Source organism: Hippichthys cyanospilos, chromosome 10, assembly GCF_059441005.1.
Source record: "Hippichthys cyanospilos isolate Australia breed blue-spotted pipefish chromosome 10, RoL_Hcya_1.0, whole genome shotgun sequence".
Taxonomy (NCBI): Eukaryota; Metazoa; Chordata; class Actinopteri; order Syngnathiformes; family Syngnathidae; genus Hippichthys; species Hippichthys cyanospilos.
In genome coordinates, this window is record NC_142378.1 from 16,542,934 (window position 1) to 16,568,575 (window position 25,642).

The following is a 25,642-nucleotide window of genomic DNA, read 5'->3' on the forward strand; positions in this document are numbered from 1 at the left end:
TTATGTGTTCCAAACACTTTTCGTTACACAGAAAGGAAACATAGCACTTTACTTCTTTGGGTGTGGAAGAGCCGACAACTGTTTATTCCACCACTCAGTCATCACCCTGGGATACCTCCCTTCAATCCAATGCTTACATTAGCAATAACTTGTGTTACAATCAGATGCTCTTTTCATATAGGGTTAGGTTTAGGGTTTTGTCAAAAAAAGGATGACTGAAAATTGGCTGGGGATATGAGTGGTAATTCTTGCACCACATTTAAGTGTACTTCAAGCCATGGCACATCTTGAAGCCACTTTTCAGAAAAAAAAAAAAAAAAATCAGCTTAAGTTCGGTTGTCATGGATAAAAGAAGGTAGGAGCGCAAAAGCGCATCAGTGCTTTCTGTCGCAGATACGTACCTGCGTGCCACTTATGTGCACCGCTGGTTGTAGTGACTCTTTTGCTTTATATTGTATGCCTTTAGTTTGTGAAATTTTATGTAAGAGATCTACTGTGCAAGAGGGACTGCATGGTAGCAAGTCTGCCTTACAGTTCAGAGGTCCGGGGTTAAATCCAGTTTGCCTCTGCCTTTCTGTGTGATGTTTGCCTGTTCTACCTGTGTCTGCTTGGGTCTTATTCGGGCACTTTGGTCTCCTCCCACATTCCAAAAACATGCTGGTAGGTATACTGGACATCCCAAATTGCCCTTAGGTGCGATTGTGAGTGGGAGTGATTGTATCCGTGCGCCTTGTGATTGGGTGGCAACCAGTCCAGGGTGTCCACTGCCTACTGCCCGAGGACGGCGCCAGTGACCCGATGGATGGATGGATGGATGGATATAAAGGCAATAAAACTACAAACTCTTTTAAGTCATTTTATTTTTCACATCCAGAAATGCTTGGAGCTCTTTAGGAGGTACTTGACTGATTTTTTTTTTTTTTTCACAAAACATCATAAAAAAATGTTGAGAACTACTGCTATATACAATACAAAGGAAAATGTGCACATACATTAATGAGATATATATAAATATATCTTTTTTAATTTGCACAATGGACTAGGTGTGAATAAATCTTATTGTATTAACTCTCTACTCAATTTTATGTACAATAGCTGACAACATATAATGTCTTAAATGTTTACATATTGTGCCTTTATCGCCTCCACCCTCTTGCTAAGAAGTTGCATACCATACATTGTAAAAAGAATGAGGAATATGCCCATAGCCACAAGAAAGATGTGCGAAAACATGAGAAAGCCTGTCAAGGCTGTGTTGGAGGGCAAAACCCACACATACACCCAACCACTGTGATAGTTGTGGTGGACGAAGTTGGGTCCCTGTTCAGCTACAAGTACGTCATAAAAAGGCGGTGAAATGTCATAAGTAAAGGACGTGATATCTGGTTCAATGCTGGGCTGGGGGTGTTGAGAGGAAGTTGTTTCAGGAGCTGTCATCAGAGTTGTAGAAGAGGACTCTTGAGTTGTTTCATCTGTCAGAATGACACTTGGAGTAACTGTTGCAATGCAATTGTTTAGTTCCTCATCATGTAGAGAGTCAAGGGGACGGAGTATTTGATAACGTGGGCTGTGACACATGACATTCTCGCTATCAAGAACTGCATGCTTGTTATTTTTTATCCATCTTGCAAAACCTCTAATGCTGCAGCCACAGTCCCACGGGTTGTCACTCAAACCAACTTTTACAAATGCGTTGGACTGGAAAATATCTTCTGGAAGGTTTTGGAGCTGGTTGTGTGTCAAATCCAGCATCTGAAGTTGTCTAAGATCCTGAAATATGTTTTGGGGTAGCTTCTTGAGGGTGTTGTTATTGAGCAGTAGTATGTCCAGTTTGTTTAATCTGGAAAAGTGTTGTGGATGAAGCTCCTGAAGGTTGTTGGATTTCAGTGACAGCTTTTGCAATTTGGGCAGACAGCAAAACAGATCTGGAGGCAATTCACTTAGCCTGTCATTAAAATGGAGGTTTAGGACCTGCAGCCCAGTCATGTTGGCAAACAGATTTCCAGGCACCGTGATGAGGTTGGTGGCATACAAGTAAAATTCTGGCATTTCAGGCATGTGTCCCATCAGCTCATCTGGTAGCGACAAAAGCGGGTTATTGTAAAGGGTCAGCTTGAACAGTTTGGGCATGTTATAGAAACTCCTCTCAGGAATATATTGAAGTTGGTTTGTAGACAAAGTGAGGTTCTTCAAGTTCCTCAGTGACCAAAACACTCCTGGAGGAATAGTGGCTATCTTGTTGGAGTAGATAGAAAGATACTCAAGATTCACTAGTCCATCAAAAATCCCAGTTTCTAATCTCTCTAATTGGTTCTTGTGAATGCTCAGATCATTAAGTTTGATCAAGGAGTGAAAGCTCGTAGGTGGAAGGGCTTTCAGGTAGTTACCACCAATGTTCAGTTTCTCAAGGTTGATCAGTCCCCTGAAAATTCCAGAAGGAACCTTGGACAATTTATTGAAACTCAAGTTTAGATCCTGCAAAGCAACGAGTCCTTCAAACATGTCGGCGGTAATGGTCTCCAGTCGGTTTTGATTTAAATGGAGTTGCTCCAGAGTAGTAAGTGGGCTAAAAACTCTTGCATCAAGTGTGGAGAGATCGTTGTATGACAGCTGGAGAGACTTGAGCTGCGGTGCCACCTGGAAAGCCCGGGGATGGATAGTATGGAGGTGGCTGAGAATTAGACTAAAACGCGTCGTCAGCCCCCTGTTCTCCAGACTCCGTTCATTTATTATATGCATGCTTGTGTTCCTCAACTGCAGTGTATACGTGTGAGTAGGCAATTGTGATGGTGTATCGATGATAGCATGACTCGCGCACACGACGATCCCGTTGGTAAAGCACGTGCAGACACTGGGGCAGGCTGTATTGTAGGTGAAAAGGGTCAACATGGAGAAGACTAGTATCCGTACCAATTCTGCAAAAAAAAAACAAAAAAAACATTATACATTCATAATCATGTGAGTTTTCACTAGATTTGTTAACTCATCAACGCAGCGTAAGGTTCAAGGGATGCTCAACTTATTTAGCCATTTTCAACAGTAATGAATGTTTTCTACGGTTAATTGAAAAACTGACTTATTTGTTAAATACAATTGATAACTTTAAAACACATTTTCCACTTGCTGTTGACCAAAAATGACCTGATGTGTACTCAAGACTTATTAAGTACTGCTACTAGAGGATCCGTTACATACAGGAATGTGCACATACTGATGACGTCAATCTTTATTAATATATTTCTGGAATATATTTGCCTCTACGCCTGTCATCCCTTGGTTGTTGCATTTTTATATTCAAGTAAAATAAAAGGAAGTGTATTGCTGCTGCATTGGCCAGGCGTCTCGCACGCGTCACTTTTGCTTATGCCCCAACATTTCCTGAAAGCTTCCCGCGCGAGATATGATCGAGCTGCAGAATATGAAATACTTCATATAAAACATGTCCAAGTTTTCCTTTTGAATAATCATTAACACCAATCTCGATTCCCAGACATTGCTGTGGTGTAAATGCTGGATACTGATGATCTTTGATCATGGACCTGACATGACATGTTTTACATGTGCTGTTGAGTAAAACGTTATTGACAAGGTTGCAGGTCATCCCACCTTTTTAGGAGCTCAAGAAGACGACAATTGCCTCGCCAATATTGCAGTAATGCACTCGTGTTTAAAAGAAATTCATAACCAACAAATGCAACAGCCAGTTGGTGAAATGGAGGGAAAATAAAGTGGTAAAAAATATAGTATATTACAGAAGTTTTAGTCAATGGTGTCATCATCAGCAGTTGCATAAGTGTTACAAGGTGATAGCATTGTATACATACAAAAACATAGGAATGGTGCCTGGATGCCACCTTAAAGCCATCTATCCTCCTGACGACCAGCAGTTCAAATTTGTCCTCTGTAGAGGACATTTCTAAACCTAAATATCTCCCACCCAATACATCCAATCGCATTGATTCCTTTTGTGCTCTATAGAGGACATTCAGAGCTTTCTAATGATACCAAATTTGTAGGGGTGGGGCTTTGTTACCTTGACTACACCGTAGAAGAAAATGGCTTCCCTCAATGCAAGCACTTTTTATGGGAAGAGGAAAAGTAAGTGTTCAATACTTTTTAACAAACACATTTTGTCTTGAAATGCTGTTGGCATTTTATTTATAAGACTCTTATGAACACGTTAAAGTGTCTTTTGAGTTATTTTAAGTGTATTTGAGCCTAGTATTCAAGTGTTTAAAACATGTCCTCAGTAATGGACATTTGAAGTTATATCGTCCATTTTGCTCTTTTTTTCCCAAATGACAAGAAAGGGAGTCATTCTCAGAAGCAGAGAGAATTTTACTGCGGATTGTTGATGGAAACTCAGACATTGAGTTATCTGATGAAGATGATCAAGATCCGCTGTTTGAGGTAGAACTAGAGGAAGATGATTCAGGGAGCTCTGAGGAGGAAATTCAGGCAGGGCTAGCAGATGCAGAGGATTCAGATCAAGCAGCACTGTCCACATCTAAATCCAGTCGACGTCTACTATGGAGCAAGAATACAAAATTCAAATCCCAACTTGATGATCCTCCCATTATTCAGAGCAATGATGCTGCAAATGGTTCATTTTACTGGTCGATGTCCAGTGCGCCAGTATGACCCAACTGGACTGGAGGTATTTGTCTTGGCTGCACCAACTGGTCTAGTTTTGGATTTTGTGGTCTACCAAGGCTAGACAACTTTCTCAGCTCCAGGAGGAAAGGGCATCGAAGAACAAGCTGTTCTTCAATTGACAGAGTCAGTTCCCCAAGGCACCCACCTGTTCTTTGACAGTTACTTTACAACAATCAGCCTCATTGACACCCTGATGACAAAAGGACTGACAGCAACTGAAACCCTCACGAATAACAGGGTTCCAAAGGACTGCAAGATCATAGGTGATAAGCTCTTCAAAAAGAAAGAAAGAGGGTCATCAGAGATGGGTTCCCTTGGTTGACCACTGACTTGTTGTCCAACCATTTTATGACAGCAAGTTCAGGTGTGAAACCACAGCCAAATGCAGCTCTGAGACACTATGGTGCTGTGCATCTTCCAGAGATGGTGGATGAAACACATGCATCAAGGTGTTGCCAAGCTGGCTGCAACAGTAAAACATATGTTCTGTGCTCCAAGTGCAAGATTTTTCTTTGTGTTTCCAAGAAAGGGAATTGCTTTTTGAAGTATCATACCAAATAAGCATAATAGAAGCAAAAGTGAAACAAAAGAAAAGAGATGATGGACAGTTATGTTTATGTTGAACACTTGTCAAGTTGACTTGTTGATATTTTTAGTGGACAAACTTTTTCGAAATAAAGTTCTGTTTCCCCTGTATTGGGTTCCGATGTCCACTGTAGAAGACACATCATAGCTTAAAAACAAAAATAAAAATTTCAAAAATTTGTTTTGCAATATTACAATTACTTCACATAGATTGGGGAATTTCAAAATAAATGTGATCGGACAACATTTTTATTCCTGGTAGTCAGGAGGCTATAGCAAAGTTTACTCCTGGCCAACTTTTATGAAAGGATATTATATTAGGTTTGGTTTTATGCATTCATACAAAAAACTTTTTTTTTTAATTAAAAGATGCTTGAGGCATAAAGGTTCAAAGGAAAAAATTAAAGAATGTTGTCCTTTTCTATGCTGGAAAAGAATAAAGTTTTCATTTTTCCTTTACCCAATGTCGTTGTCCTATTAAGGTGAAAGTAACATGAAGATTACACTTTTTTAACCCTTATTTTCTGAATTTCATCATGTGATGGTCACAAGCTACGCCATGATTGGTCATTGAGTTTTGTGTAATTGTATTTTTTTTCATGTGTAATTTTTAGTCAACAACAAGAGGAAAAAAAGGCCTTAAATACATTGTACATGAAAAATAATTTAATTATCAACTTATAAAGAAAATATTAGTTTATTCTTTCATCTCAAAATTGCTAAATATGTTTATTATCCTTTTAAAAATTGAGATACTGTAATGCGATCTACATACGTGTAGTCAAGCATGACAAATTAAAGAGTGATATTTCACTTATAAATAAGAGACTTTAATTATTAAATGTTCTACTGACCTGAACAAAAAGAATCCATCTTTTCCAATGTTGCCATTATAATGCTAAACCCAAACGAATGTTGGATGACAACTTCTCCAGTGCCTGTCCAAAACTTTGTCTAGGTTTTCAAAAATTTCTAAGCAAAATTAGAAGTCCTCTCCACAATGTGTTGTCACTGATAACCAGTAAAGAGTGGCACACGGGGATGCTGGATCATTTCCTTGTACGTACACTGACTGATGTTATGTGACACATCATAATTTAATAAATGAACAGTGTGGGGGAGTTACAGTTTGTGTCTTGACATAGTGATATAATTACCAAGAGTAATATTGAGAAATAGTAACACTATTGGACTGCTGTTGCTCTTGATGACTCCACTTGTTCTATGGGGTCTTTTATTAACTTTTATAACAATGAGTGAATCCTCTCGCTCTCTAACGACTATCAGGCAGTGATGACATATGTGTTCACTCATTATTTTTTCCACAGATATGCTTTTAGAAGTGTGGTTCAAGCACCATCCTTAAGGAGTTAATTTTGAATTTAGCACCTAAATATGGTTCCTCCTCGTTCTAAAAGTATATATATATACCCACCTGCATGGCCTGCACTATATTTATCAGCACGTTTTTTAAAATTCAGGATGAGAAAAAACCAAACCCTAGCTGCAAATTTACAAACTATACTCTGGACTACAGACATTTACTCAATGTCTGGATCACAGTCAGTCTGCTTTTGTTGAGTCCTCCACTCTTCACTATGGCGTGTGGGATTTTTTTTCACAGCAGTTCTCCCTTTATTCTGGCTAAACCCAATGACTCAGCTATGTCACGCTCCTCTAAAACTTCATTGCACATGAATTCACCTGCCACGACAGAGGCTACACTACATGTCAGATCCTCTTTACTCAAAAACAAAGCTCCAGTGTGACCTCATTTGCTATCGAAGATAGTTATAAAGAGAAAAAAAAGAAAAAAAATCCAAAGATGCTCGTTACAATATTTAATTACAATATTTAATCTGTTGTTTTGCCAGAGATCGCTAAAATCACACAACACACCTTTACATTCATATCATAATTTATTTTTAAAATTAACAATGTTTTTATGATCAGAGACAGGTGTTAGGTTTGCTGGCAATTTACAAAAAATGTTATGCTCCATTCTGCCACAAAAGCGCGACATGAAGACACACAAAAGCGCAAGGCAAATCATAAAAAATCTGGTAATGGTCAAGTATTTTCTGTGTGTAGCAGATGATGTAAACCTAATAGTCTTAGAATGGCATCCGCTTGATGAGAGCACCTCGAAGCGACGTTTTATTAATGACGTGGATTAATGATGGTCCGTATTGCTGAAATTAAAAGTGTTCACATTTGTGGTGTTGTTGGTTCTTAAGGCTATGTTGGGCTTTGCAGCAAGATTTCACATTGGTCCTCATTTCCCGGAGTCCCATCTTACACACAGTATTTCCAGAAACAAGCTGCAGACAAAAAAATCATTTGTGAGGTTACACGGGACATGACTGCGACATAAATTTAAACGTAGAATCATGGGTACAAATGAATGCGGAAATAATAAAAGCGACTTACGTTCACCCCTTTTCCTCGTTATTGGTTTGTCTACGAAATTGGCTGTGATTTCTTTCTCCAGTTCCAGATTGTCCCTCAGTGCCTCCAACTTCAAAAAAAGAGACGGGCATTCAAAGTGAAATACTGCAGCGCGTTTGCTTTTGAATGGCTTGTCGAGAGCTGTAGAGATTAATCAATAAAAATTCAATTATCAAATTAATGACTTTTTTGATAATCGATAGATTGGTTTGGGACTTCCTCGATATTTAAGTTCCTCGCCAGTGAATGTTCTCCTATTCCTGTAGTCCTCCACGTAAGATGACCTAATATCTGTGTTGAATCACGTTAAAACATTTGCTTTTCAAATTTTCATTTTTTTATTTTTTTTTTTTTCTTCTTCTTATGGTATAGACCAAACCAGGACCTGAATCTTTGGCCAAGTAATTATCTTAATAATGACATGTCTTTGAATGGCAATAAACATTTAAAACTTTTTTTTTTTTACATCAGCTCCATCGATCAATCACAATAATCGACAGATTAATCGATGTTTGAAAGAATCGTTACTTGCAGCACGAGTCTATGACACTTAATATCCATTCGTAAAAGCCTTACCTCTTCTAAATCAGCTAATTTGTCGACCAGCTCAAGACCTGTCGACAGAAGAAAAAGTCACCATCTGAGTAACGTCCCATTGGTAGAATTCCCTCAATTTGCCCAGTTACAACCATCTCACCTGGAGTGTCATTCCTTTCAAGAGGTACTAGGCTTTTGTGAAGCAGCAGCGATAGAATTTTGCTCTGGATATCTATGTCGTCTTTCGGATTCAAAACATGGTTACCTGTAAGAAAAAAAAAAAATCTGCATACTCAATACTTTCAAAACTTGCCTTTCAAAAACTAGATATTGAAAATCAATGAACATACCTGGGTTAAATAAGGTCCTTCCTTGCACATCTATTACACCCCGCAATAATAACAAACCCAGAAGTCCCAAAATGTAGTTGACAACTCTAGCCCTATCCATGACACTCAACGTATGGTCCCAGATGTAGCGTTGCGTCAACTCCTCAAGCCGGCGATTCTGTTCCCAGGGTCCGTTCCTTCAATATATGTATGGGTTCCGAGGCAGAAGGCGGAGCCAGTCATCCACCCGCGTATTAAATCAATATCGTGTCACTGTGTCGTCAGTAGTCAACCACCTCACTGAGGCTATAATGCAACTGACGGAAATATGACGTTATAGGCAAGGCCAGCAACTCTATATCACTTTGACACCAGTGAATCAAGCGTAGAGGGGATGTAATCAATATAATTGATGGTTATGAGGGAACTGAATCACATTTTTTGGCACTTGCAAGTCTTTTTCTTTTATATTAATTAATCCCTTAAGTAGCTTCATAGGATTGTGTTGGTACAAAAAAGTAGGGCTAAGTAAATTGATTCTTTCCCAAAGTGCATTTCGCAAGAGATGAGCTCCACAATCTTGGCTGCAGTACTCATTTGGAGGTGAGGTTGCATTTATCATAGCAGCTGAGCCAACTAACCAGCACCTCACTATATCACTATACTTTGTGCGTCAATGAAGCGCTGCCAGAAGAGCAGGTATCGTGCGGGCATGGTGTTAAGGAAATGAGCTGGCAGGCAGCAGATGAATTTGGCTGGTCAAGGTGTCATAAAATTTCCTGCATGTCTCCACGTCTCGCATCCCTCGTCCAAGCACCTTTTTGCGAATCCATCACTTTAGTTATTTTGCGACTGAATTTAACCGGCGCACTGGGACTCAATGAAGAGTGAATTGCCATTGCGCTAAATTAAAGGTCAGACCTGGCTCTCTTGAATTGAAATGCCAAAGTCTGAGCTGAAAAAAATAAGTTGTGATGAACCAAAGACACCATTTATTTTCAACCAGTTACCTTGTTTTGAGTGTCGAGGTGATGCGGTGTACATTCAGGATTGATAGTGAAAATATTCTTTATTTCTTAGTGCTGTCAAGACATCAACACATTTAGATGAATTAATACCTCTAATACCATACCATATACCATTTAGATACATAGTATTATTGTGAGCGAATCAAAGGATCGATATAAAACAAAAAGTGGCTTTAATCATTTTTGTCTTTAACAGATTTGGCTGTAATAATTTCGCCTCTGCTGAATTTGAGCATAGTCCCAAGTGCTAACTGCAACCTTTAGTCAACCATTAAGAGGAAGGTGCTTCATTCTTTGGTCAACCACCAAATACAGTAATTAGAAATTAACATTACTCAAACATGGATGTTCTCGGGTTTAGCTCATTAAATTGCTTTGCTCTGCTCGCTACATTAGATTGTTTGTTGCTATCATTAGCTGTGGCTGCAGTCTCAGCTGGCTACAAGTCAGTTTTTTTTTTTCATAGCCCTCATCACCACAGTCTCAAAGGGCTTCACATATGAAAAAGAAATCACAGATAGCATAACACAGAACATCACAAATACACAATGGCATCCCCTGAACAAAGCTCCCTGAAGAGGAAGGAAACACTCAAAAGCCGCATCTGGGGAAAACAGGAAACCATCTGAAGGGGCCGCAACTAGGAGGAGCCCCTTTCCAGGCTCAACAGGCTGCACTAGATGCCAAGAGCCAAAGATAACATATTGTGCCGTATTAAGCAATAATTTCCAGTGTGAAGATGAAGACATGACACCAGGAGATGCCATCGGGTAAGATCTTCCTCACAATCTGACCAGCCAGTCAATCAGCACATGTCCACACCGCAGCCTTCAATTCGTCCCTCAGCATCTAGCCCCCCTCTCCAAATCGGGAGAAGGGAGCAGATAGGAAAAGAAGAAAGCTGCTGTCAAACAGACCTTTTAACTAAATGCCGTAGTGTAAAAATGCGTTTTTAGTCAGGATTTAAAGATTTCTACTGAGGTGACTGCGTGAACTTCCATAGGTAGGCCAATCCAGAGCACTGGCACATGAATAGAAAAAGCCTGGGAAGCAAGAGATCTCTTTTTTTTTAGTTTTAGGGACAGCACATACAGTGATAATAAGGTATAAATGTAGGTAGAGTGCTTTGGATTTATGTGTTAAGCTAAAATTGACCTGCTTCTGTGGTACTAAGATGAACAGTAACACTCAAAAACACACCTTAGGACAATTTAGAGAGTTCAATTCACTTATTTAACATGTTTTTAGGATGGAAGAACCCTTCAAGAAAAAATAAAGCTTTTGAATAGCTGCCCATTGTTGTGACCACTACACCAGAAAGGAATTTACTCCCCCCCCCGTTCTTTTGAAAATCAAGCTAAACCTCAGAAAAAAAGACATCAAACAGCATGTATTTTTAATGTGTACCATCGGGACTAGATAGCAATTAGAAATCATGTCCACTGGGGAGCATACACACTCTGCTGTGATTCAGACAATTATCGCTAAAAGAATTTATTCAGTAGGTTTTGTACATCATCTGTCACATACACTACAAGAAAAAGCAACTTTTTGCTGAGCTTAATTTACTAGATACTGTAATGCCTTTTTTAAAATGTCTTATTAACTTGAATTTCCTGGCTAAGAGGCAATTAGACTGCGACTTTGCAAGATACCCATTGGTTACTTGAATGCTATCACGTCCCAGCCATCCCAGAATGTTTTGCTATGTGGAAGCAATTCGTTCATTCAAATTATATAAAAGCAAAATAACACAAATATCTATTAATACTTAATTTTAGACGCTGTTTTTTTAGGCCCATGCAATTAATGTGTTGAGCTGGGTTGTGTGCAGTATACATTTCAGTTCATAAAAACATGACTGAAATGCAGCACAAACATTGAAATTCCAGCCATGGCTACTTTCAATGAAGATAACGTGTTGCTGTGTGCCATACATAAGGCACTCATAAGGACTTTTTCTTCTTATGTCCTCATGAGCTGTTGCATACTAATACTTTACTTGTCAGCCAGTTGGCCATTCCTGGGTGCATTTACATGTGCTGGCTGCCCATTTAGCAGAATGTTCACAGGGATGAACAACCATTCAGGCACACAATAACACCTAAGGACAATTTAAAAGTGTCCAATACACCTACCATGCGTGTTTTTGGAATGTGGAGGAAACCAGAGTGCCTAGAGAGAACCCACGTGGGCACGGTGAGAACATGCAAGAGAACATGCAAATTCCACACAGGAAGGCTAAAGTGAACTGAAATTGAACTTTGGGACTCGTAACGGTGAGGTGGGCATGCTAACCACTCTTCCATTGTGCCACCCATCTCTACTTTAAAATCATATTTCTGACTATTTTCAGCATTGTGACTTTTAAATTAGACACCTGATGATTATCACAATTTTGATTGTCAGAATGTTTACTTTGAAGTGATGGGTAGTGGGACATCTGACTATAATTCCGACTTCAAAGTCAAACTTCTGAGAATAGTAATTTTGATATGTCAGATTTCTGGCTAAAGATAATCCTGACTAAAATGAGAATCTTAAGATTAAAGTCGGAATGCTGATATATAGTAAATGTGGGAATCCCAATAACATTTTTTCCCACTGGCCCTAATGCTTTTCTGCAGGAATTACTCCATGTTGGAAATGTTTGAGCTGTGCAGCCATCATTCCAGTTTAACTTTTATGAAAAAATCCAGGGTCAATTTGGCTTTTCTGACCATAGCATGATTAAAAATGGACATTGTCTGGAGGAGCACACTTAATGGTGTTATTTATAGTCTTGTAAATGGACCGCTAATGGCGAAGTATTATTACAACTTTTACCAGGCTGATGGGTCTGTTGGACACTTTAAAGCGGTGTTTCTCAAGGAGGGGGGGGGGGGGGGGGGGGGGTAATTGTGATATCTTTTTACAGGACCTTTGATGCACTTGGGTTTTCTTCTGCTTGGACAAACCTTTAAAACCTGTAACAAAAAAAGAAGAAAAAAGTAGCTAACAGTTGTTGAATTTTTTTTTTATATATATTGGCCATTTTTATATTGTTTCTTACGGGTCTTTGCAAAATATAATTTAGAACAACTGCTTTAAAGAAACGAAAGCCTGACACTAGAGGGAGGCGTTCCATTAGCATTGTGGTCTGTGCTGAGGTTTAAAAATTCATTGTGTAATGTAAATACGAGTTTTTCACGGTGTAACACGCCTCTCGTATGTATGTGTACATTCTTGATTTGGGCGCAAACCCAAGCCACCCAATAAAATATTATTCATGTAACTTATATGGCTGCTTCGTCAGTGTGGAAGTGTACTGCGATTCGTGATGCGTCTGCAGCAGCTGCTGCAGACACAAGCGAAAGAGTAATTTGTCAAGGTTACGGTATAGGAGTTATGACGGAAGTATTAACGTATTTCTTTCAAAATAAAACATAAGCTAATAATCAAGTGGTCAAATCTGTAATAGACAATCACGTCTCGAATAAAGACAAATTTTAAATGGCTCAATATATAAATTATTAGAAAGTTAAAACTTTATGAGCGTTTTCTCCGTCACGTCGCAATTATGTTACTTAATTTTGACATGACAAACCAGAACCCGCGTTCAAACACAGTATTGGGTTTGGTAGGCGTGAAACAAGAAGGAGATGCTTGTCAACCTTAAACACGCTAGCTGGGGCAGGATTGTTACCATCGAGAAAGAGAGAAAAAAAGTGAGAGAGCGAGAGCGTGGCCACTGAAACCAATCAGGGACCGTTCGAGCACCTGAAGCATTGGTTGGGTTTATGAGTTAAGGCGATCAATCAGCCGACCGGAGGTTTAACGTTTGGGGGGAGAAACGCAATTTACGGTCATCGGCTCCTTATTGGTGACGACATGGCTGAGTGTAACGTTAGCATCGACCAGGACAAACTGCCTGGAGTGAAAGAGGGTAACTTTCATAACACACTTTGTTGAGTTGTCACATCTAAACATGCATACACAGCTAACACAGTCGATGCTAATGCTAACAGTTAGCAAACACAGACAGGTGTTTCCTGCTGCGGTCGCGCCTAGCAAATATAGCTAGCAGATGCTAGTACGTCTGTCTCAAATCTCAGCTGTTGTCTTTATCTGAGTCGGTATCAGTAAATGTGCGTTAACGAGGAATGCTTGGTATTACCTGAAATGCATGTTGGGAATGGGTTAACATGTGTATTCAATTAATTTACGTGAGACTTCTTTATCGGACCGAGCTTTCAAATATGAGTTTATGATACATTTTTTGTCAGCATAGGCAGGTATTAATTTCCTGTGACATATTTGAAGGACGCCATTACTCTAAAACCGTTGAAAATGCAACACTTTCTTTGCACTTTAGGCAAAGTCAATGGGGTTCGAGAATTGAGATGTAACCATTGTGTTGAGTCTGAATCAGAGTTCCAAACTTTGGAAGCTTTATTCATTTTTATCAAAAAAAAAAGGGAAAATATAATTGGAAAGCTTGCTAACGCAAAAGCAAAGTACTAGTAGTTTATGAAATGATTCAATTTCTATGTTATTTAGTAGGTAAATATCAGGATAACTAAATTGTAATTTGAAGAGTAGAAATCACATTGAAATTTCGAACAGTCTAAAACCCTTTAGGAAAGCAATATAATGTACACATCTAAACTAATATAATTGTGGTGAAGCTATTGACAGTGCAAAAAAAAAAGATTTTATAATAGGTGCCATACAGAGAAGAAAAGTAAACCTTTACATGTAAATGAATTTGCCAAATTTTGTATTGGCTGGTGCCTTTCTAATTTGAAAATGCCTCCCTTCCCACTGACCTTAGTCCTTTTCTCGCCCAACTGCAAAGGTGATTCACAGGTGAGGTGTCGTGGCATAGTAAAAAGAGTTTGGCCATTTGGGATGTTGCGGCTGTGAAAAGCAGCAGCTGCTCACTTGGATGCTTGTTATTCTGGTCACAGAGGCCAGCTAGGCTAGTCTGCAGAGGGACGTTGGCAAAAAGCTGCAGGGGAAGGGCTCTATTTCACTGTTAACATGGGTCAAAAAGCTTCATGACACTATTAATGTGGTTTAAACAACTTCATGACATCCGAATGACGTTGACTTATGTGACCAGTATTCCTTTTCTCATGCAGAGTTCCAAGGACTGTTACTAAAATAGTGATATGTTGCTGGTCAACACTGATTTGTCAGCTAAAATGCATCGTAGGTTTCCTGGTTAAGAAGATTAAGCACATGGTGGGAACATGTTAATCAAATCCCACCATGCTTGTTGAGTCACCAGGCGCTTTAGTCATCCAAGCATCTGTTCAGGCCACTAGAGCTGCAGTACAAATTTGGTTTAACCATGTATAGTATGTCAAGCTTTTGTTTTAAAAAGACAACTGTTCAGCTATGATACCCATTTGATGTCAATATAGTTTGCTTTTTGTGTGTGTGTTTTTTTGTGTGTTTGTGTGTGTGTGTGTGTGTTCTTCCATAGTAGAATCTCCAGTGTTGAACAAAATGTGGGATTTTGCTGTAGCACTTTGTTTGCATTACAAAACTTTGTTTTTTTTTTCCGCCGTGCATCTTGGTCAGTTTTGCTTGTTGAGGATAAATGATAATGAAGTGCACTGTACATGTAACATGTGATTCATATCCTTGAAATAGCTTTGTCTGAAAGCGCTTTTTTTAAAAGCAAATCTCCTCTTGCGAACAGTGTGAATGTTTCCACAATAAATACAGCCAGCAAACTACTACTTTTGAAGCCTGAAATGAAAACTGAGCTGCTGTAGTTTTTAGGTTAAACAAAATTGTTCTAAGTATATGCTTGTAAAATTGAGAAGCCACAGAAAGGAAACCATACTGTTATTTTTAATCTTCAGATGCAAAGGGGCAATGTTAGCCAGCTGTTCTTGTTGTTTTTATTTTTAAATATGTCCCTTCTTTTCAGTGCAAATGAGTTAAGTTTACAGAAGTTTTCAAATAGGGATGCAAACACTAAACACCCTATTCGTGAAGAATGGGACCGGGTCAACTTGTGAAATGTAATAATCCACTTATTGAGAGCCACTGAAATGCCCTGCAAAGAAAATTATTTCTTCACAAAATGCTGAATGAATATTCAATATACAATTACAGTGAAAATGGCAGGGAAATTAAAAAACAAAGAAATGGAATAAGTATTACTAAAAAACGCTGAAAATTGAATTACTGTTGACAAGCTGACAGGATCCACAAATAAAAATCCTAAATTGGTGAACAGTTTTTCAATAGGCAGTTAGCAAACAGCTAGCTTTACCCGTATCCCGCGTGAAGTCGACATAGGTGAATATGTATGTACGTACATACGTACGTACGTATGTATGTGAATGTAAAATGGAAAAGATTTGAGCGCATCAAATCAAACCATATAATTATTTACATTTTTAAATATCTGGAAATAATGAAATTATGCTTTAAGATTTACACCCAATGCCTGTGATATGTATCTTACATCCATATTTTTCTTAAGAGATTTCTCTTCTAAATACTTATATACATACAAAGCCACATTACACCCATCCTCATTTTCTTTATTCTTACACCACAGGAGCCAAGTTTCGGGCATTGCAATTAACTTTAAGGGATATGTAAATTGGCTCGGATAATATTTATCATGGAAATTGGCTTTAGAGGCTACAGCTGTTTTATTTATGAATTGATCATTTGTGAACAGTGCCCTTTTTCTATCAGCTGCTTGAGTGTTTTTTAATTGTATGGGGGAAGTTAGTTCTGAGTATATTTGGTAAGTATTTTTGTTAACTGGCTGCCACTGGTCTTTGTTATCCAGCGTATAAGTGACTTGGAGTTGTCCTGGTGTACAGCTCAACCAGGCTAGTTTCTGCGAAGTGGTTACTATACGATGGTGTGGTCAGAAGCAAAGCGATCTCTCCCCACTCTCACTCTAGCCACTCTCAGCTCAAGTTATTAGTTCTTTTCACTTTACCTTTGTGTAGTCTTCATTTTTAAAGATCCTTATCCCTTTGCGATTACTTGGCTTATTGTACAATGGTTGATCGACCCTTGAACGTCAATAGTTTAACAAGCAATTCTTTTGCCTCATCAGCATTTCTTAACTCTCCAAAACCTTTTTGTTTTATGACATTTTTCAAAGTGTTTAAGTTGGCTTTTCATTATGGTAAAGAGCGCTATCATGTTAAAAGATAGTCTTACATCATATGAGACTTCATAAGCATTCATTACACTTTTAAACTAGTTACATTTGGGTAATATTTTTAATAAGTGAAAATCATTGCTGACGTAGTGACAGGGGTCTTATTGCGTCTCTAGAAGAAACATCTCTTCATAGTCACACTGAATGACTTGGCATTGTACATTCTATTCTTTTAGTATTTCTGTCATATCATCATTAGCTTTAACGAAATTGCACTATGCGGCAACGACAGACTTGTGTGTACTTCTGCTCAGTTTGATGTTGCGAAAGTATATTTAAAAAAACACTTTGTGGACCTGAACTCTTCCATCAACATGGGCATTTTTTGGGGGAGTGGGGGTTGTATGTCCATTTGAATTTAGTTGTTCTCGTTCAATTACCTTTTATTTATTTATAAAGCATCAGAAAAGGAACAGAAAAGCACACTGGTCCATCACTGGTTGTGGTGTTTAATATCATTAAAGGGGACGTCAACCCAAATATTTATTTTTTAATTGTATGCTCTATGCATCCCCACTATTCTAAATGCAGTTTTCTGTTTGATAGTGCATTTGTGGAATACTTGTGGAATACTTGCAACTTACAGTTGCTGAGTGCTCACTTAACTACCATTCATGGCTAGGCTTACAAACATCACATGACCACACTCAGAAAACAAGTGATTGGTTATTACCTGAATGATGATGTCATGTTCAGACAACAGCAAGTGGCAGCCCCATGAAATTGATAGTCATAGATTAGTCAGCATTTGAGCTAGTTGGGCCACATAGAACATATTATTGTAAAGATTTTTGGGGGCGTTGACTTTCTTTTCAAATAAATGTAAATGCCTGAAACCATGAACCGTGCTATAGCTGACATCTGTTCACTTATTGATTATCCACACAGCTTTAGCCACACAGATTTGCAGAGAAAGAGCCTATTGTGGAAAGAAATTACTGTATTCTTGTCTAACACTGTTATTCTCTCCTAGTGTGCAGAGACTTTGCTGTTTTGGAAGACCATTGCCTTGCCTACAACCTCCAGGAACAAGAGAGTAAGCCCACTCTTTTTCCCTCCGTTTTCCACGAAGCAAAAAAAAAAAAAAAAAAAATCTCTTGATGTTATCGTTAACCAGGAAGCTGAGCCAGTTTAGATGGCTTTGGCCTCCCACTTCCGTTTAAACACTCCTCTGTACTCCACAGCAGACACATAATGTCACATGACTATTTTCAACGAGCCGCCTGGCAGCAATACTGGGCCGCGCTATGTTTTGGCTCCAAAACTAGGAGTGGTATATTTGAAGTATAATGACGCAAACAGCTTATTCTCTGGATATTATAGCGAGCCCAACCGGGCAAATGGCAATAAGCCTCAGTTGTTGTGGGAAGCCATGCAGTCAATTGTGCGAGGGTTTGAGGGAAGATTTTCAGTGATATGTAGGGACTGTGTTCATTCAAGATTAATTAACTCCTTCCCCACAATAGTTGTAAAAACCCATCTGAAAATATTTTACCCAGGAGTGATTTGCCCAATTTGATTCAGTGCATTACGGATGCACCAAAATGAACATTCTTGGTTGAAATTGAAGACGGAGAAGAAAATTAAAAAAAAAAAAAAAAAAAAAAAACAGTAGTGAAACCCAAAACACAGAAACAAATGACCGAATCACCTAAAGAAATGTGATACGTAAACATACGAAAAAAATCACAGCTGCATATTGAAAATATTTAACCCTGCGTCGGTCACTTGGGTTTTCAAACATGGTTGGTCATGGGGGTGTTTGCAAACCCCAATACCAAACCTTTATAGCAGGGGTGTCAAACTCCTTTTAGTTTACGGGTTCGCAGGGAGGAAAATGTATCCTCAAGTGGGCCAGACAGGTAAAATCATACTTTATATTAAATAAAATAAACTGTCAAGAATATGTAGATTTTTTTTTCTTTTGTGCACAAACCTGGACTAAAACTAAATGTCTGATAATGCGCCAAAGGACAGTCCCCGTTCATTGTGAATCTCGACGTGCTCTACATTCTGTCACTGAAGTGATCAGCAAGCTATATTTCTCAAGCTTGGCAACTGGTCACTTTGGCTTGTAAGTTGGATTTACTAGCCAAAGTGACCATTGGCCACGCTTGGGAAAAATAGTTTGCTCTATAGCTTGCAAAAGTACAGATTTTTGTGTACTGTAATGATTCTTTGTTGTTGTCCTGTCACGAGGAAGACTGCAGAGGAGGACTTAAGAGAGTTAGTTGTTATCCGGAGCATTGAGGCTAACAGCATCTCGGGACTACGCGCCTATTTACAGTTCTATTTCTTTTCTTTCATAAAGTAGCGATCCAACAAATTGAGCAAATCCTTTAGCACATGCAAGGGCATTACAGCATTATGGACAGCGGACTAATGGGTTCACTCCTATACATGTTTGTAATACTTCAGAAATAACCTTGCAAGCCAGGTTAAACCTCCTCGAGGGCCGGCTCCAACCCATGGGCCATACATTTGACACCTCTGGTATTGTGTTACTCATACAACTGGTTCAAAGTCAGCAATGTGCCTGGGAAGAGAGACAAAATTGTAATATAGAAATTAAAATTATGAGCTTTAAAAAAATTTAAAAAAAAAAAACCACGGGACCAAAGCATCGTTGAATATGTGCCAAAGTACTAAAGAAACTTTAGTATTTCTTTCGCAGTTTTATTATACCAGATTTTTCAGACTAGAAGGCAAACTGAAGTATTATCATTGAATGATTGCATTTTCTCCAAAATTGACAGTGTACATTATCACATGTGCCTGATGCAAGTCAGCTTTTATGTTCTTCATCTGAAATTTTAAGATTTCTTCCTATGTACTTTCATCTTATGGCCTGAAAAATATGGTATAGGTATGTAATATTCATCCCTCCATTCTGGATGGATTTTACATGATATTCCTTGATCCTGTGAATAAATATATATGGATATTCTGTGATACTGTGACACCGTGATGTGATAGAATAGAACAGAGTTGAATTGAATTGAAATGAATTGAATTGGCATTGTACACATGTATAGAAGAAAAATGGGAGCTCTGCTTCAATTGGTGCATATTAATAATAATATGAACAATACATAATAAGGATGAATAATATACATATAATAAATATGCTACAATATAAATGAATTGAGATAAATATTTTTCCTCAGGTTATCACACCTGCAGAATCTAATATCAGTCCATGGCTAGCTGCAAGATAACATTTATTTTGGACACTGATCTGCACTTTCAGAACAATGACAATAAAGTTTGTTCTCATCAATCATTTGGGTGAAGGAAAAAAAGAAAAACCCTCAAAGCCAGGCTTTAACACACAGCGTAACACACAGTTTTTTGTTTTGACTTTTACAAACTTGGCTTGAGGATGGCCTGTCTTTGTGTTGTCATTAACCCCATTTAAGGCTCTGGTTTGAGCCTGAATTACTTGCTGCACAATTTAAACACAACCGTTGCTTCTAAGTGAATGCCGTCAAAATTACAGAAATTAAAAACAAGTCACTATTTCAGTGCAATTATTTGGGTATTTGTATCATGTATTTGTATGTGCATATGTTCCTTTCATAGACCATTGTGCCTGCTGTCAGCCATAACAATTCCAGTGTGCAGTCTCACACACCCAATACCTTACAGATTTGGGAAGTCTTTTGAATGATGTGACACCTGTTCAAGGTCTTGGATACGTCAAAAATATTGAGTAATAGACTCCTTGGCTGAGCTTTCAAATATTTCATGTATTGTGTGCTTTAAACAATTGATCAGTGTCATGAAAGGAAAAAAAATTATGATTTGATCAATAATGACTATTTCCTCAATTTTTAACAGCGGTGACTCATCATGCTCCTTGTTTAACCTCGGCAGCCTCGCGCTAGAAAATTGCCAAACGTACTGTAGTTTGAGTTTGTTCACAAGGAAGTGGCTCAAAGATGGATAGTCAGGTGAAACATATCTGAGTGAACGAGTGAGTGATGTCGTCCGAGCTTAGCGAGCGCCGCGAGTGCGTCAGGCAGCGAGATTTATCTTCTGTTATGGCCACAAAGTGCATTCCGCTAACCTTGAAATGGCACGGCTACCACAAACATTCATTTCTCAAGTGTCTTTTGAGTTTATCACCAGAGAATGACGAGTCTTCGTCCTTGCCATTTATCTTGTTCTCAACAAGCAATCCAAACAATACAGCAACTGGAGAATCAGAAGATATGTCTTTTAGTATTGGTTCTGTGCTTTTCCAGAGTAGAGTGAAGCAATGCGCTTTGTGTTACAGTCGAGAGCCACTTGGCATCCAATGTCCACAAGAGCCGGCTGGTGCACCAGGATCTGCAGGTGGCCAAGAAGCTGCAGGAGGAGGAGGATGAGATCGCCAAGGTCGTGATCAAGAAGCAGCATGTTGCCATGTGGGTGTCTCGTACACGCTGACGCACTCTGCTTTTTGCCTTTTAAACCATTAAAATAAATAATCAACATTAACAATACAACATGTTATTGTTACAACATAAGCATAAAACTAATTTAAACAAGTACAGTGGTGGCTTGACTTACAAGTGCCCCAACTTAGGAGTTGTAAGAGTTGTGAAACCTTATTTCTAATAATGTATTTTACAGGCAGTCGTTGGGTACTCGTCTTGACTTTATGACTTCTGAGTCTCATCCGACATTTTGTCCACAGTAGCCCACTAGTGTAGAGTGTCGTTCTGTGCTCTGTAATTTTCAGGTGTACACTACGTTTTCACCCATTTTTTTACATCGTGGCTCCAAAAAACGATAATGGAATCTTCCAGCGATGGTGATCCAACCACAAAGAAAGCCATAACGATGGAAACAAAGCTGAATACAGTATCATCAATGTAATGTAATGATGGACAAAGGCGAAACGACAACATGTATTTGGGTAGTTATTGAGACATTTAGGTGGTATGTTGGGCTATTAAAAGGTTAATTCTGATAAATGTGGAAATTCGGGTTACCTCGCCGAGGACTGTTTCTATTTACTTTATATTGTGAGACAGAAATTGAAGTACAAGCAATCTATAAATATGCAGCTGGTCAAGTAAAATTGGAAAAATATGGAGCACTTAAGGCACTGTGAGGCCTTTACAAGTGGGTTTGGAGACCTTATGTGTGTTGATGACGAAACACTTGAACGTGACTCCATCCATCCATCCATCTTCTAAGCCACTTATCCTCACTAGGGTCGCAAGCTTGCTGGTGCTTATTTCTGTAATTGTCTACCAACTGCAACATTCGCTCTTTAACAGATTGAACAAGCCTGCATATTTAGTCCCAACATTATGTTCCTAGAAAATGGATGGATATTACCAACAGAATACTGCAGAGATAGTAAATATCAGTTCAAACTCAAAATCAATACTTTGATAGCATTCTGTCTCCCGTTTAATTGAGAGATTATTTCAGTGAACATTGCACACACTGCAAATACATGGTTATTACAATCATAAATTTATAAATACAATCATATATACTGTATACTGTATATCAAATTTCACGTCACAAACTTTTATACAAGATCTTATTAAATTTAGACCTTTTTTAAAAAGAAAATTTTTAATAATATATTTTAAAACCATTTTTGACCACAGCCATTGATTCACCTATTTTCAGTTCTATTTCATAGTTGTTCCATAAAGTGACTCCTTGAACACACATTTGCTCGACCAGTGGGAAAAACGAGCAGATAAGCCGCACTGGAATATAAACTGCAGGGCTCAAATCATGATAAAAAAAAAAAAAAGTCGCGGCTTATAGTCCAAAAAATATGGTAGTTAAAATGCACGCGGTTCACAACCTGGAAATGTAATATGTCATAAACCACAAAGCCCCTATACTAAGCAGCATAAGAAAATCTTGAAGAACTAATGATGCTTAACTTGCTAATTTGTTTCAGAGCTATTTATCAAATAAATAATGTCTCCTTTAATTAGTCTAAATCTTTGCCATCACAAAACCTTGACTAAATGTAAAGGGAACGTGTTTGTGACATTTTAAGTCTTGCTTGTCGCACGAGTGTAAAAACTACATTAACCAAAAGTATCAAAGTGATCAAGATAAAACATCAAATTTGAATTACTCTCACTATAATGGGCTGGAGCCAGGTGGTTTTCCCAGCACTACTGTCACCTAGTGCTGTTTTAAAGTTAGTGCGAGAAACATGTATTGCATGTAACAACACATTTGGTTCTCATGCTTGCTGCTTTTGCTGAGTGGGTGTGAGCTAGATCGCTCTCTCCTCTGCTGCTTCTACCAATTAATTGCCAGTGTGTCTTCAACTTTTACAACAGTGCCCCACCTAGTGTTTCACTGTCAGTACAAACACTCGGAAGGCCCAGTGCAATGTTTGGCCTATTCCCATTTAACACCGTGGCCCATGTGCTCAAAGTGAAGAAAATAATAAAATAAAAATATCACTCTGTATTTTAATGGGACACTTTGACTGAGTCATAGTTGAGTCTCCAAACAACACGTCCTGCCCCTGTGACTGGAGAGAAGCATGACAGTGTTGCTTATGTTTGCTCACCAATGCATAAGTAATGTCCTTATGGCTCCCTGGCGCAAGGCTCCTGCAATGGAGGCAGCACGTTAGACATCAACAGCTTAAATGTGTCTAAAGCAGGAGCTTTCTTCTTGCATGTTCAACAATGTAATATCAATATTATACACACATCTAAGGTGTTCATTATCAGTAATAACATTTACAGATACCATAGCAAAGCTAAACCTTTGTGACATACTGTATGTTGCATTATCTGCCCAATGTACAGGAAGTTAGGGACAAGAAAACGGTCTTAATGCCAAAGGCATTTCAAATACAAGTATCACAAAGACAAGAATTGTCCTTTGTGGACATGTTCGTGTTGTCTTTGCAGAAATAAGGTTGGAATAACAATACAGAGTTGCATGGAGCTGTCTAATAATGAGCAAACTCAAGCAGTAATTCTTTTGGAAACAGTAGGTGTGCATTACATGTTGAATGAACCACCTAAGAATAGAGTCATTCTTTCTCCAAGGTAGTTCTCATATCAACCAAGCCCCATTAACCAGGGACTCAGTATCTACCCTCCTTAAATGAATCTGTATTTCTTAATCGCAGAAAAGTTCATTTTGGCATACCAAAGAGCAAGAGACTGCTGGGTAACACGAAAGTCTCACGGAATGCATGAACCAACCACAAATAGTCAGTGTGCAAGTATTTTGAATGTAAATTACTAGGGACGGGCAAGTACTGATGACAACTATGTTGCTTGCTTTATTTCAAGGTATCACTACTCACGATGGCAGCCAATACGAGTATTGTGTGCTCTCTGGTAGCAGTTTTACGATCCTGAACTTGAAATTACAAATTAGAAGAATATTGTCTTTGGGGTTGAACTTTGGGCTATCAAAAGTATTAGTGACATTTGTACTTGGTTTTGGTGACCTCTGTTATCGATCGGTCAAAAAAAAGGAAGGGGGTATTAAACACAGATTACAATGTATACTAGAGTAGCTATTAGGCCCTGACCAATTAATAGCCAGCATTAGCTCAATCCACAATACATAATACAAAGTTAATGAAATTCAAGCATATTTTCCATGCACACACAAACAATGTTGAACAATTGCTCAAGGGCAAACTTTAAAATCAAAGTTCATTATACATGTTTTTAATGAATCTAACAAATATTCACTTATAAGAATGTCATTCACGTCTTGTCTTGAGCTTTGAGGGACCAAAAATAGATGTTAATGATTCTAAATGTTATCATCATCCCAATAATTGGTCATCGGAATTTTATTCTTCCAAACTGAATCAGCCTAAAAAAAAAAAAAAAAAAAAAAAAAGGATCGCCACCTAGGCCTAATTATATAATTTCAATGTAAAAAATGCGATACAAATGTTTGCCATGTGTTTGTGTATTCCTTTTGTGTAATACCATTTAATCACAAACATGTTTTAAATGTTGTAAATGTCATAGTAAACTGACATTTGTCAGTTTCTTGCATCCCTTCATTCAAACTACCAAGCAAGATGAACGACTTCGCCCAGAGTCAGTTGTCTTATTTCATTTAATAAGCTTGCTTTGTCCTCTCCCTTTCCCCTCCCTACGTGCATGGCAACGCACGCAAAACTCAAGAGAGCGCCAAGATAACGAGATTGCCCATGAGATTCAAGATCAACTGGTCCGACAAGCTGAGCAGCAACGTAGACAGCAAGAGGAGAAGGATGCGGTAAGGAGGTTTCCGCACAAATGCACACACACACACCACTTAGTATGACTTAAATGCCTCGCCCGCTTGTTAAAAAAAAGGAATTCCCACCCTACCTGCTCATGTTGACAACACCAATGAGGTGCCCAAATATTGATGTTTGATGTCAGACGTCCTATTGTCATTTATGATATCCTGAAAAAGTCTAAAATTGTGTTTTCTAAAAACAACACTTTTAAACAATTGTGAAAAACTAGATAAAATTAACTCATTCAACGACCTTGCTGACTATAGGTTGCACGGGTGCATTATAACTGTGAATTATGTAAATTAAACTTTAGAGGAATTTGAATTCTACTTTTTCAAATTAGAATAGAATGAATGGATTTTGCGCATGTGTTATGCTTTCCAAACAACTGTTAATTTAATGAGTTTCATATAGGGTTTCAACAAGGTTTCGAGAGTCAAATTATGGTTTCAAGTTTGATTAAGGTTTAAAATGAGGGATTCTAACAACGTATGATTGAAATTAAGGTTTCAAACTTAGGTTAGGTTTTTAAGTTTTCTAATACAGGTAAAGGTTTCAACTTAGAGTTTTGATTAAGTCGTAGGGTTTGAAATAAAGTATTCAAACCTGTTAAACAAGGGTCAGTTTT

At 38.3% G+C, this 25,642-nt stretch overlaps 3 protein-coding genes across 6 annotated transcripts in view; 1 reads left to right on the forward strand and 2 right to left on the reverse strand.

The window, feature by feature from the left end:
• Positions 1-16,700, reverse strand: LOC148417330 (uncharacterized). Of its 3 annotated transcripts, XM_088425031.1 has the most exons (3): positions 16,542-16,700; positions 12,504-12,549; positions 1-2,915 (listed from the first exon to the last, which is right to left on the reverse strand). In XM_088425031.1, the coding sequence occupies exon 3, from the start codon at positions 2,887-2,889 to the stop codon at positions 1,114-1,116; it is 1,776 nt and encodes a 591-aa protein (XP_088281157.1). In that variant the 5' UTR covers positions 2,890-2,915; positions 12,504-12,549; positions 16,542-16,700; the 3' UTR covers positions 1-1,113. The 3 variants fall into 3 exon arrangements, with proteins under 3 accessions (XP_088281157.1, XP_088281156.1, XP_088281155.1); XM_088425030.1 differs by lacking the exon at positions 12,504-12,549 and having other exon boundaries at positions 16,542-16,697; XM_088425029.1 differs by lacking the exons at positions 12,504-12,549; positions 16,542-16,700 and adding an exon at positions 6,096-6,315.
• On the reverse strand, positions 7,142-12,479 carry uts2d (urotensin 2 domain containing). Its single transcript, XM_088425033.1, has 5 exons — positions 8,577-12,479; positions 8,387-8,491; positions 8,266-8,303; positions 7,672-7,759; positions 7,142-7,562 (listed from the first exon to the last, which is right to left on the reverse strand). The coding sequence occupies exons 1-5, from the start codon at positions 8,674-8,676 to the stop codon at positions 7,537-7,539; spliced, it is 357 nt and encodes a 118-aa protein (XP_088281159.1). The 5' UTR covers positions 8,677-12,479; the 3' UTR covers positions 7,142-7,536.
• ccdc50a (coiled-coil domain containing 50a) overlaps positions 13,209-25,642 on the forward strand; it is a 23,221-nt gene continuing 10,787 nt past the window's right edge. Inside the window, exons 1-4 of one of the 2 annotated variants that reach the window (XM_088425027.1) lie at positions 13,209-13,508; positions 17,743-17,805; positions 21,049-21,178; positions 24,914-25,007. In XM_088425027.1, coding sequence (XP_088281153.1) covers positions 13,454-13,508; positions 17,743-17,805; positions 21,049-21,178; positions 24,914-25,007 — 342 coding nt within the window. In that variant the 5' untranslated portion in view covers positions 13,209-13,453. The remainder of the gene's footprint in view (positions 13,509-17,742; positions 17,806-21,048; positions 21,179-24,913; positions 25,008-25,642) is intronic. The other variant, XM_088425028.1, reaches the window with a different exon arrangement.

Excerpts from the sequence above, each read along its gene's own strand:
- LOC148417330 (XM_088425029.1), bottom strand. The coding sequence starts at position 6,132 with ATGGCAACATTGGAAAAGATGGATTCTTTTTGTTCAG. Across the intron at positions 2,916-6,095 it reads GATGGATTCTTTTTGTTCAG|AATTGGTACGGATACTAGTC; the intron begins GTCAGTAGAACA and ends TTTTTTTTGCAG.
- uts2d (XM_088425033.1), bottom strand. The coding sequence starts at position 8,676 with ATGGATAGGGCTAGAGTTGTCAACTACATTTTGGGACTTCTGGGTTTG. Across the intron at positions 8,304-8,386 it reads TGAAAGGAATGACACTCCAG|GTCTTGAGCTGGTCGACAAA; the intron begins GTGAGATGGTTG and ends TTCTGTCGACAG. Across the intron at positions 7,563-7,671 it reads AACGAGGAAAAGGGGTGAAC|CTTGTTTCTGGAAATACTGT; the intron begins GTAAGTCGCTTT and ends TTTTGTCTGCAG.